Genomic DNA, 13,442 nt, shown 5'->3' on the forward strand with positions numbered 1-13,442 from the left:
ATATTGTTAATTATAACTTGTTAGTAATTATAAATATCGTTATATTATTTTTTGGACCTTATAAATATTTAAGTAAATATATTTGTGAAGTATACTAACAACCTGATTATAAGAAAGATTGCTTTCTTTTATTTTATGGGTATATATATATGAAAAGAAAGTGATGAGGAATCAGGTTATTTTTATGGAATTTATAATTTTTATTTTGAAAATTTTAATTATTTGTTTGGAAAGTTTACCAGAAATCTTAGTGTTTTTTTTTTGGAAAATTTACCAACACCTATTCGTTTTAGTATAATGCCAAACTTCTTCATTATGAAATCCTAAAATAAACCCAGGTTTTGAAAAAATATTCCCTGCAACTCTATACAATCAGCAAGTTCCCATTACCCATTTGGAAAATTTCCCATGCCTCCCATGCCTAAAAGTTTTGATGTAACAACAAACACACCAAAACTCGTAAAGAAAAACCCAACTAGCTTGAATGTTTATTAATTAAAATCCGAATATTGAGTACGACTGCATTAAACAACGTGGTTTGAACCAAAGGCAATGTGAAGCTAAAGAAAAATATGATGGCAATTACACATAATTAACAAGATCGGTGTGACCGCTGCATTCAATAACAGAGGCAGACGATCCAGAAATTAAAGAGAACATAATTAACTAACTGTCGCCAATGTGGACAGCGATGTACACTTATTTATGGATGCCATTATTAGGGTAAAATTTTCAGGGGCCTCATCATCTCGTTGTCTTCGTGGTCCAAAATCTGCAAATTTGAAATCCAACGGAATCATTATATAAGCTATTGATCAGTTATACGCGTATTCAGTAATCAGAATTGTAATACTGTACAACATTCAATATTGATGTTTAAGTGAAAGAGGGCACTTACATGGCAGTGATATATGTAACCTGGTTCAGCACTGGCATTAAAGGGATAAGATTGATTAGACTCCAAGAGAGTGAAGGTAAGGAAAATGGTGGTCATATATCCAGGCCGCATCTTGAACACGTTCTTCCACGTTCTCTCATTAGCAGGAGTTGCGATGACTCTACCCTGAGCATGCTTCTCTATATTGCATGCCACAGCATTGTTTGTCTTGTTCATGCAGCTCTCAAATTCGGTCAAATTTACCAGCTTTGTCTGGTTCAGGGTGTAAAACAAGCCGAGATGAATATGGAGAGGATGACTGTCATTAGTCAGATTGATGATATGCCATAACTCGCTCTTCCCCTGCCTCGGCGTCTCAGTCACCGGTGACAGAAATTCTAAGCCATTGACGAGAAATTGGGTCGGACTATCCGTCGAGCTGTCGTATTCGTACAATGTAATGTAACGCGTGTGGGCGATATCGTTCTTGTCGGGATAAGGGTATCGAATCAATCTCTCTCGGATGCGGCTGTCGGGCTGATTAATTGCAGGTTTATTGGTTTTCTCAATCACAAATTTCATAACTTTGCTGTTGAGATCATCTACCGAGCTTCCGGAGGGGTATGGATAGGGAGCGCTGTTAGTGAGAATGGCCTCATCTGTTGATGAATTAGCGAAGTCGATGATGATGTCTGCGATCTCAGAGGGGCCCAGCAGCAATTTCTGAACGTTCACGGGCGTGGGTAAGTAGGAAGAGTCGGAGCCTATCTGAGTCATAGGAAGTCCATTACTCAGCGCAAACCTATAAAACCTGCCGTTGCTGGTATTCACAATTCTGAAGCGATATTTCCTTCTCTGTACTTTCAAATAAGGCCACGCCTTGCCGTTTACTATTATTGCATCTCCAAAATAATCTGGCTGAAACACCACACCAGAGTTAGATAATTACAGTCTGGGAAAATAAAAGCATGCAAAGAATGATTTACGGATATAGTACTGTACTTGCCACTGCGGATGAATGGTGGGGTTGTCGCCGGTGGAGTTCATGTAAATGGATCCGTCTTTAAAAAAACTCTTATCGAACACGAGAAGACTACGGTCATATTCCCGACCGGATGGAAGATTCAGAGGTGTCTCCACGGCCGAGTTTCGAATGATATAGGCGCCCACGAGGCCGGCCAACAGATTTTCTCTGGTGAGGCCTAGGGCGTGGTCATGGTACCACAGATTGCCGGGGTGCTGGACATTGACGTAGTGGTATTGAGATTTGGTCCAGGCGGGTCCAGTCTCATTGAATCCAGGTGTAAACCATGCAAGTGGGCTCCCATCGCTCTCCGGTTCGTTGATTCCGCCATGCAGGTGAACGACCGTTGGGACTCCACCGTGTCTGGGCTGGGCAGTCACAAGGGTTCGATCCCACGGAAGAAAAAGGCGTGAAGTCAGATGATTTTCCCAAGTAACGAACGTGTCCACTCCTTGGATGGCTTCGATCGTGGGACCTGGCACACTCGCACTCTCACTCGACGTCCCATACGCAAATACAGCACTTGAGGGCAAATCTCTGTGGAATTTCTGTCAACAGAACACGGATCATCCCATGAACAATATATATATAGGGTACATGTTAAATTCAATTAAATACAATGCGTATTTTAATGCATTAGGGCTATTAAGATCTTGCACCCATTTTTTCTCAAACATTCCAATCCGAAGCTCCCCTGCCTTCAAAACTCCATCTTGTCCGAGGATATAGCCATTTAGCGTGGGCATGTCCGGCAGCGGGTCGACGAACATTTCAAGAGACGAAGCTATGTTGTACAGATCCTGCGCAGTCACATTCTCAGAGGTTGCTAGAGAGAAATGGATCAGAATTAAAATGCAAAGCAGTAAATGAGAAAAATGCATATTCATTGTCCCCGCCATTTTCATCACAATTAAAACTTTCTACGAAGTATTTCCATATTCTGCATCATTATATGTAAAGAACATATTTTTTATTTGCTGCGAAGTATTTCCATATTCTGCATCAGTATATATAAAGGATATATTTTTCACAAGTTGCACTTATTTTATGGCTTGACTGCAAGCAATGGTTCGTCTGCACGTTATGCTTATTTCGTGGCTTGGAAGTTATAGTAAACAAATCGCACGTGATTTGAATAGCAAACCAATAAGGGAATTCCATGCCCGTCTTTCTTTTTTAAATTACAAACTAGGTTGTGAGATTGGAGACAAACCATGAAAAATATATAAAATTTCAAGAATCTTACCATAACTTTTTTTCTGAAAAGTTCGGTAAGCAACGCATTTGGCCTCATGCAAAAACGTGTCGTGTTAAAATCTCTATGAAGAAATAAGAGTCCTGCGAATTTCAATTTTTTATATATTACGAAAAATTAATTTATACACCATAAATAAAATATATACGAAGAAATGACCATCCTGTGAACTTAAATTTTTTATATATTACGAAATAATAATTTATACACCATAAATTTAATTATCAAAAATGATGATACACCATTCCAAATGGTTTTGATTTTTAATATTTTAAATGTTTTAAAAAATAAAATGTTAAAATTTCTTAAAATATTTCTCATCTATACCATAAAAATATACATTATATTAATCAGTAAAATATAGATAAAAGATGTATTAAAGTCCATCTCACCTACACATAAAAGTAGTATTATGGGTTTTACATTCTACATAGGTTTGTGAAGAGCATTCATTTAAAAAATTAAAAGGAGATATTTTATTTCATTCTCATCTGCCACATAGAAGTAAGGGTATACATTTTACATATGTTTACAAAATCCATTTATTAAAAACTATAAAAATATATTAAATTCCACTATTAAAATTAAAGCCACGTACTTCACGATTATAAATTGATTTAAAAACTATAATCAACTCACCAAAAACCATGAAAAATATAAAAAAAAGATAATTAGGTCTTAACCGATACTATAGAATTTCATAATAAATATTAAACTTATATCCAATAGACAATAAAAAACAGAAATAATGAAGGAATAAGAATATAAATACTAATTATAAGGCTCATGTCAATGAATACCAATACGTTACATTTGATTGCACTATTAGCTTTTATTTTGATAATGTATCTTGCTTATACATGTTTCCAAATATGGATTTTATATTTTTCACTTATTCGAGAATTATAAGTCAAGTTCTCCTACTTACAATTATTCGAGCATTATAAGTGAAGTTAAGTTCTCCTTCAAACAACTTATTCATTTCATTGAGTACCGTAGAGAGGAAGTTACCAAGTTATTAGACGCTTAAAATTAGGTTTTAATGTACCCATTTACAAGTTGCTTTGTTTAATAGTAATTTCAAAGTTATCATTTTACATAGTTATTAATAATATTATGCATTTTTTATTTGAAATTCAGATGATGTATTTTTTATTTCAAATTCAGATCGTTAACATTTTATATAGTTATTAGTAGTATTATGTATTTTGTTTTTTTTTTTTTTTAATTTAGATAATGTGAATAATTAAAGAGTAGTGTTTTTTTTTTTTTATTAATGTTAATTAAGTTTTATTTTCTATATAAGTATCATTAATGTCATTTATGATTTTTTTTTAACTAGTGTGAGGTGAAATAAGTTATCTTTATTATAGAGATGGGAGAAGTTTTTTATGCTTCCAAAAGAGGATCTAAATTAAAATATATATTGAACTTCCGGTAGTAATTAGCCTTCAAATATCTTAACAGTTCTAGCAAGCTAAATGCCTCAAGAAAGCCCTAGGGGGAGAACTTTGAAATACATGAGTTTTCTTTGCTAAAACCCATTGTTCAAACATTGCTCTACAATCTCCCCCTAGTATCCACACTTAGAATTGATCATCACCTCTCATACCTTCTTATATATATATATATATATATATATATATATATATATATATATATATATATATATATATATATATATATATATATATATATAGATATATATATATATATAGATATATACCTATCGTCAAGTTGAAGAGACTACCCCTATACTTCTACGCCGAACTAATTAGAATATGATCTTGACTTTTTAACTCTTTCTTACATAACGGACAATGACTAGCCCCTATTAATGTCATTTTGGAGTGCATCCCATGTTAATTATTTATTGTTGAGTGTTAACTACATATAAGCTAATGCAAGAGCATTCCTAGCATGGTAGGTATTCTATACATTTACTTTGTATTGGTTCCATATTATGATTTAAAAGAATTTAATGTAATGAAATATTTCTTCCCCTTCATGACCTTTTGTCACTCATCGCAGCATGAAGCATTGTATTTGGAATATTATCAATTAGGTTATTTGTATGGTCTAAATGCTAACGATCACAAACATAAATATGAAGTTTGTGAATGAGAGAAGGTTCTTTGCATCTCCCTTGCTTTCTTTCATGTAGTGTAGATGGTTGTGGCTTCCAAACATTGGTGCATAGATGCTATCAATAAGAAGAAACCTAAAAATATTGTTAATTAATTAAATAAATCTATAAAGACTATGGTTTTTGTGTTATTTTACTTGTTTTGAATTGAATTGTAGAATTACATCGTTATTAACATTGGATGGTTTATTGTAATGGTGTATCTATGATTTCTTTCAATTGAACTACAATTTATGGAAGTAGTCTATTTAATACAAAAATTAAATTTTCTTACAAAAACTACAAAGATATTTTGTTCTATGTGTATGATATTGTAATGAGCTTTAACCTCACTATATCAAGTGGTATCATAACAAGTAGAATATTCAGGGATTGAAATAGTTCCAATAAAAAGGATGAAAGTTACGTAGAATTTTTACTACAAGAAGATCAAGAATTGTGTGGGACAATAGTTATGGTAAAAGAGGAGAAATGCATATGGCTCCAACAAAGCTATTGAGTAGAGTTATTTCAATAAGTGAACCATGCCACCAATTGTACAATTGGTTAAACATTGTAAGAGAAGATATAAGTCCAATTATAAAGATTATATGATAAAACACATGTAGGATGAGATGTTGAAGAATTTGTAAGAGGAAGTTGTAAAGATTTTGCATTGTGGGAGAATAAAAGTAATTTTTTGGGGAATATTGTAGAGAAAGAGAGTGTAAGCCACACTGAAATATATCACCCTAAATGAGACCCCCTTCATGTATGTATTTGCACATATTTTACTAGGTTGGTGAACCAAAATGTGTTGCTTCTAGATGCTCATGTGTATATAAGTGTTTTAGGGCCTTTGTGCATACGTACATATGTTTTATGGCTAGAATTCCTATGTGAATTTATGTTGGAGAGCTTGTGTTCTAAAAGGCCAATAATCCTAACAAATGAAATATATAATCACACTCATATTAATAAAATACACTACTGATGCAGATTAAGTTTGATAGGAGAGATAGGGGGAAATGACTCTATGAGTGGAAAAGAGGGATAAATGATAACGAAGGGTGTTAAGCGAAACATCAAAATATGCTTAAGTCATTACTTATATTTTATCCTAAATTCCAAGCGAAGGGGGCACATTTGCAAGTGTAGGGGAGGAAGGAAGATAACCTCATGTATAAAATTGATATTATAATGTATTTTGTACACCTACTCCCTAACTTACAGTCATTCAAATTGTAACATCCCTTAGATGATAAAAATAATAACCAAGGTCACAGGACATGTATTCCAAATTGAATGTTGCGAAAAACATGGTGATGGGGATCACTGGTGATTACCTAATGACTATGGAAATTGGCAGTGGCAAAGGAAAAGAGGAGTCAATTGGCATTTATTTATGAAAATAAAGGAAAATAGGAGAAAATGAAGGTGAAGGATAACATAATTGCTTGTGAGAAAAATTAAAGGAAAACGATGAAAATAGAAGCCTCAATGATAAAAATGATTTTGAGGATCAGTTCACATCCTTTTGTCAGTTATAGCTTGGAGCGCTCTCTTTATTCTCTCTCTCCCATACTCTTGCACACTTAGAGAAATCTTGGAGCACTATTAGGGCATTCTTGGAGCATTCTAGTTTTCATTGGATTTGGGGAAATAAGGCAAATGAAAACTAGGAAAGTGCAAGGGGACAATGAGATCAATAGCTATAATGGGATTTCTTTGCAAGTATTAAGTTGCATGCATGGTTTATGCACGTGGTTATTTGGTTATGATTTGTCATGGGCATGGAGGATGGCCTGGTTTGAAGTGGTTTTTCCTAACCTTTCCATTTACTCAATAGCCATAGTGTTATGGGTTTCCCACTTTATTTTTTTTTATTGGTGCTCATGTTCTTTCTAGTTGTGGGTTGAGTTACTAGTTCTTGGAGCTTTGGTTGGACAAATGCTCTGGAAACCCTGGAAAAACTTGGGTTGAGTTACTAGTCCTGGAAGCCTTGGTTAGACAAATGCTTTGGATCCCTTGGTGGGTTGAGCTACTAGTCTTGGAGCCTTGTTTGGACAAATGCTCTGGAGCCCTGTGATAATAGTCCTAGAGCCGAGTTGGGATAAACACTTTGGAGCCCTAGAAAAATTGGGTAGAGACCGATCTAGTGATATTAGTGATGTCCAACAGTGAGGTGGAATCACTGGTTTAGGGTTGAGGTGGTTTGACCTCTGGAACCCCTAGTTTGGGTTTGCTTGGCTTACTCCATGAGATCCCACATTTATGCTTGGAATATGGCATGGGGGCGATTGGCTGAAAGAGAGGTTTGGTTCAACCTAATCTATGGTTGGGTGATATGTGGAAGTCCCTAACTTGGTTGGATTTTCATATGTTAATAAGAGATCTTTTCCTCTAGTATTTTCAAGAGAAATTGTACTTTTTTTATGTGGCTTTGATGGCTAGTTTATCATGGTGTATATATTGTTCAATTACTAGTCATATGTTGGTTATAAGATGTATATTGGCTATGGCCCTTAATGTATCTGCATTTGTTGATGAATGGTTAATGAATGCATAACATAATAGATGTTACTGCAACTATTATAAGAGGGGATTAGACCTTCTTGACGATTCTCAGATAAATATTAGACCACTATGTTTAAATATGCATCCATGAATTGTAGATAATGTGTTTCCCATGTGTTTGATGACATGATTGTCATGGATAGGCATGGTTAGGTCAAGTTCTTGAATAATTTTTGTATTAATGGCTTTGTCGTTGTGTCATTCATCATTTTAGAAAGTTTTATCATGTTATGGGCAGAGATCTGGATACTAGCCCTGAAAATGTGGCTAAGATTCTAGGGTTGCATGCTCAGAACTAAGAAATCTAGACTGCAGTCATTGGGAGGCAAGTCTATCCATGTGATTGGAGGCTCACATTTTTTGGCTTGCCTTGTTATGCAAGTGACTAGGAGTCCAGATCACTAAAAAGGCAAGCTAACTTAGGGTTTGGGCACTTGGAGTGGTTATTTAGCTCTTGTGTGTCCTATAGCTCCTGAGGAGGGTCAGTAAGGTTTCATCTTGTTGACTCTGTTTACTTAATGTGATCTATTAATGTGATCTAGGAGGTCAAGTCATATCATAGTAACTCTTCTTCACATGTTTACCCCACTGGACCGATGAACTTGGGTAAGTGTGGGAGGAGGTGGTTATAAAATGGTTTCAGAGCTCCCAGGTTCAACACTCGGGCTGGATGGGAGGAATGTGTTTGTCATGCATGCATATCTTTGTCTATATGTTTGTTATGCATGTATTTTTATGGTTATGATTGTTGTGCATCAGGTCATGGTATGCATTTGGTGTTGTCATGAATGATGTCAACATATTGATATGATTATGTATATCTACATGTATCACACTAATATGGATTGATCTTGTGCATGAGATAGCCTCCCCTGAACTTGATTGAGGTATGTTGATTATGTTTATGTTTGGTTTATCTGACATGGTATGTTTGCAGGAATTAGAGGATGAAAGATGATAAGAAAAATTGTGAACTACAGTTCACGTGATTCTCCCTACAGATCAGATGAATAACATGGTGATGAGTATTCCCTTAACATAGCAGATACATTGAGAAGTTTGAAAGTAGAGATCAAAAGTTGTAAGGTAGATAATGACAGGATCATTCAATCACAGGAAAGACTTGCTAGGGAACAAGAAAATCAAGTAGAGGTTAATGTAGTCATCCTTCATATTCTATCATATTTTCATATTTAGGGACCACTTAGGATCAATCGTGGACATGAGGAAAGGATTAATGGGGAATATGGCAGAAAATCTCAGTGGGGATATAGGTTTTACAGGGATGATATAGTCAAATATGGTAGGCTTTTAGACACACCTGATAGGAGTGTTAATGACTGTGGGTTCTATTCTAGTTATGGTTTATAGGGACAACATCATCATCATCGTCACCATCCATATAGGAGGAGTGAGAAGTAGTACTTTCCAGAAGAGTTAAAGAAACCAAAGCCTTCTACATTTGATGGAGAAATGAAGAAGTCACGAGATGCATAAGCTTAGTTTCTTGGGATGAATAAGCTCTTCTGGTTGCATGATTACTCATAGAACATGAAAGCAAGGATAACTACCTTTAGTCTTAAATGGAAAGACAAAATTTGGTGGGAAGATGTAAAGAATGTCAGAGGCATTTAGGAAGAGGAGTTGACTTGGAGTGAGTTCAAGAGGGTTTTCAAGAAGAAGTATCTATCTTAGAGATACTACAATGACAAGGAAAAGGAATTTTATGAGCTAAAGATGGGATCTATGACCAATGAGGAATACACTAGAATATTCTTGGAGTTTTTGAGATATGTGCCTTATCTTAAGGAGGAGAAAGAAAATATTTAGAGATTCATCAATGGGTTGTCGGTATCATTCAAAGACAAGATTGAGTTTGATGAGCCTAGATTATTGGAGGAAGCCATCAGAAAGTTGAAACATTGTTATGAGCAATCAAAGCCCATGTTTGAGTCTAAATAGGATTGGAAAGGCAACTAGAAGAATAAAGGAAAGTGATTTAAGAAGAGAGGAAATTCAAAGGATACATATGACACTGAGAATGCAACATCACACAAGAAGTTCAATGTAGCTGACAGATGATGAGGATTTTAGTCTGAGGAGTAGAACAAGGGTGATGGCAGGAAGCCTTTATAATGTTGTACTTGTGGCAAAGATCATTGCAAGAGGGATTGTCCCCAACATCAGGGTGGCAGACCGCAGATCTATAGTGCTCAGGAGGCGCAGACAATTGGGGATGTTAGATAGAGTATTCCTCAGATCTATGCAGCATTGGATCAGAGGCAGGCGAATCACCAGGAATCCATTATTGAGATGGACGGTAAGCTTTGTGATCAAGTTGTTTCTATTTTGATTCACCCTTGATCTAATTATAGTTATGTTAACCCTGACCTAATGGATAAGTGTGGTTTGAGAAGAGCAGTGCATACAAATTCTTGGTTAGTGTAGTTGGCTAGAGGTACTAAGAAGAGAGTTCATCATTGGGTAAGAGCTTGTGAATTTGAGTTGAATGGTATGTTTACATCATTGCATCTAAATGTGATTTTGTTAGGATCATACAATATGTTATTGGGTATGGATTGGTTGTATCTTCAAGGGACCAAGGTGGATTGTTATGAAAAGGATATTGAGTGTTTAGATGATAATGGGGAACAAAGATTCTTGCAAGGCAAGAAGAAGGTGACATCAATTAGAATGGTTATAGCTATGCAACCCAAGTGTAGTAGCAGGAAGGGATATGTATTGTTTTTAGTTCATATTTCCAGTAATAAAGGTAAGGATGCTGAGGATGTTGAGGACTTGAAGATGTATGCAATTTTGCAGCAGTTTTAAGATGTATTCCCAGCAGATAATTTAAAGTTATTGCCTCATAGGTAAGTGGAATTTTCTATTGAGTTGAAGTCAAGAGAAGCATTAGCATCAAAGGCACCATACAGGATGAGTGTTGTAGAGTTAGTGGAACCGAAGTCGCAGTTGAAGGAAATTCTTGATAAGGGATACATTAGGCCAAGTGTGTCACCTTGGGGTGCACCAATATTGTTTGTGAAGAAGAAGGATGGTACTCTCAGGTTTTGCATTGATTATAGGCAATTGAACAAGGTGATGATTTGGAAAAGGTACCATTTGCCATAGATTGATGACTTGTTTGATCATTTGAAGGGAGCAACAATGTTCTCAAAGATTGATTTGAGGTCAGGATACCATCAGGTATGCATCTAAGAAGAGGACATCTACAAGACTACTTTCCAAACTAGATATGGGCATTATGAGTTTGTTTTGGTTCCTTTCGGTTTAACTAATGCTCCATTTAATTTCACGTGTTTGATGAATATTGTGTTGTGTCCATATCTGTACAAGTTTATGATTGTATTCATTGATAAAATATTGATATATTCTAAAAATGAGGAAGAGCATGTTGAACATTTAGCAACAGTGTTGAAATTGTTAAGAGAGCATCAATTGTATGCCAAACTTATAAAATGCATTTTCTTTTAGATCAAGGGACATTACTTGGGGCATGTGGTTTCTAAGGAAGGTATAGCAGTGGACTCAGACAAGATCAAAGTTATCATGGAGTGGACAACTCCTAGGAATGTGGATGAGGTCAGATCATTTGTGGGATTAACAGGTTATTATAGGATGTTCATCAGGAAATTCTCACGGATTGCCTATCCTATCACATCATTGCAGTGAAAAGGGAATAAATTTGAATGGATAGAGGAATCTGCAACTAGTTTTGATCAATTGAAGCAATTGCTTACGAATGATCCAATTATAAATATTGCAAATCCAGACAAAGAGTTTGTGGTATGTATAGATCCTTGCAAGAGAGGACTTAGTGGGTTCTTATGGAATAAGGATAGGTAGGGTGCTATGAATCAAGGAAAGTAAATAAGAATGAGAAAAATTATGTGATGTATGATATTGAGTTGGCAATGATCATTCATGCATTGAAGATGTGGAGACACTATCTTCTTGGCACGAGGTTCATCTTGATGAGTTATCATAGTAGATTGAGATACTTATTTGACCAACCTAATCTGAATGCCATGCAAGCTAGGTGGTTTTCCACACTCAATGAGTTTGACTTCTAGAACATGTACATTAGGAGGATAGAGAAAATGGTTGTGGATGCTCTTAGCATAAGAGTATCAGTAAGTCACATAGAAACTATGAGTTCATATGGGACAGATTTACAAGATCAGATCTTATAGGTAGGACAATAGGATGACAGGTTCCAATAGCTTAAGCACCAGTTGCAGAAGGAGGGTACGAGTGAACACAATGTGGATTATCATCTCACAACAGATGGTTTGGTCAGATTTAGGGACATGATATATGTGTCAGAAAATAATGGGCTCAAGAAGCTTACCTTGAGGGGATTTCATATTAATCATTGTTCAAGTCACTTGCAATATCAGATATCAGAAGACATTGATAGCGATTAAGAAGTTCTACTATTGGCCAAATTTGAAGAAAGAGGTGGTAGATTTTGTTGTGAGATGCTTGGATTGTCAAAAGGTAAAAGAAAAGTGTAAGCATCCAGGTGGATTACCACAACCAACTCCCATTCCAGATTGGAAATGGGATGTCATTTCCATGGATTTCATTACAGGTTTCCTCAGGACATCTAGATAATGTGATTCTATTATGGTTGTGGTGTATAGGTTGAAAAAGGTAGTGCACTTCATTCCAGTGAAGTCTACGAACTCAGCTAGTGAGGTAGCACAATTCTTCATCAGGGAGATAGTGAGGCTACATGATATTCCCAAGAAGATTGTGTTAGACAAAGATGCCAAGTTCACTTCCAAGTTTTGGAAATAATTATTTGCAGTTTTAGGTATAGAGTTGGCCTTCAGTACAACTTATCATCTGCAGATAGATGGATAGACAAAGAGAGCAAACAAGATTCTTGAGGACATGTTGAGGATGTATGTCATGCATTAATAATGGAAGTGGAAAGAGTATCTTCCACTAGTAGAGTTTCCGTACAATAATGGGTATCAAGAATCTTTGAAGATGAGTTTGTTTGAGGCACTTTATGGGCATAGTTATAATACTCCCATCAGTTGAGTGATCCAATGAATAGGGTATTGATTGGCTGGACATGTTGGTAGATATGGAACAAGAAATGCAAGTAATGAAGAAGAATTTAAAGGTAGCATAGGACAGGAAGAAGAGTTATGCAGATCAACACAAGGTGTTTAAGGAGTTTCAGGTTGGGGAATAGGTGTACTTGCACATCAAGCCTAGGAAGAGCTCCTTGAGGATTGGCCTAGTATCCTACCGACTTGCACTTCCTCTGATAGTGAAATTCCATGATTTTTTCCATGTGTCATTGGTTAAGAAGTATGTGAAAGATTTTGATCATGTGATTTACTGGTATGTATTATAGGTGGAGCTAGAAGGAGTATTCTAGCCAGAACCTCAGTACATTTTGCAGCAAAAGATGCTCATGCTCCAGAATCAAGAAATCGAGAAAGGTAAAGTGCAGTGGAAGCAATTTGAGCCTGATGAAGCTACATGGGAGATGGCTATTCATATGTGGGCTATGCATCATTCTCTATTTGTTGGTTTAGCATGT

The 13,442-nt window shown here is 35.8% G+C and overlaps 1 protein-coding gene across 1 annotated transcript; it reads right to left on the minus strand.

Moving 5' to 3' along the window:
- Positions 1–522: 522 nt before the first annotated feature.
- On the minus strand, positions 523–2,867 carry LOC149179148 (multicopper oxidase LPR2-like). Its single transcript, XM_089423783.1, has 4 exons — positions 2,561–2,867; positions 1,880–2,449; positions 899–1,795; positions 523–772 (listed from the first exon to the last, which is right to left on the minus strand). The coding sequence occupies exons 1-4, from the start codon at positions 2,804–2,806 to the stop codon at positions 719–721; spliced, it is 1,767 nt and encodes a 588-aa protein (XP_089279909.1). The 5' UTR covers positions 2,807–2,867; the 3' UTR covers positions 523–718.
- Between the last annotated feature and the right edge of the window lie 10,575 nt (positions 2,868–13,442).

The sequence above is a fragment of the Pinus tabuliformis genome, chromosome 4_1, assembly GCF_031772625.1.
Source record: "Pinus tabuliformis cultivar Carrire ecotype Pingquan chromosome 4_1, CPIR1, whole genome shotgun sequence".
In the NCBI taxonomy this organism is placed as follows: Eukaryota; Viridiplantae; Streptophyta; class Pinopsida; order Pinales; family Pinaceae; genus Pinus; species Pinus tabuliformis.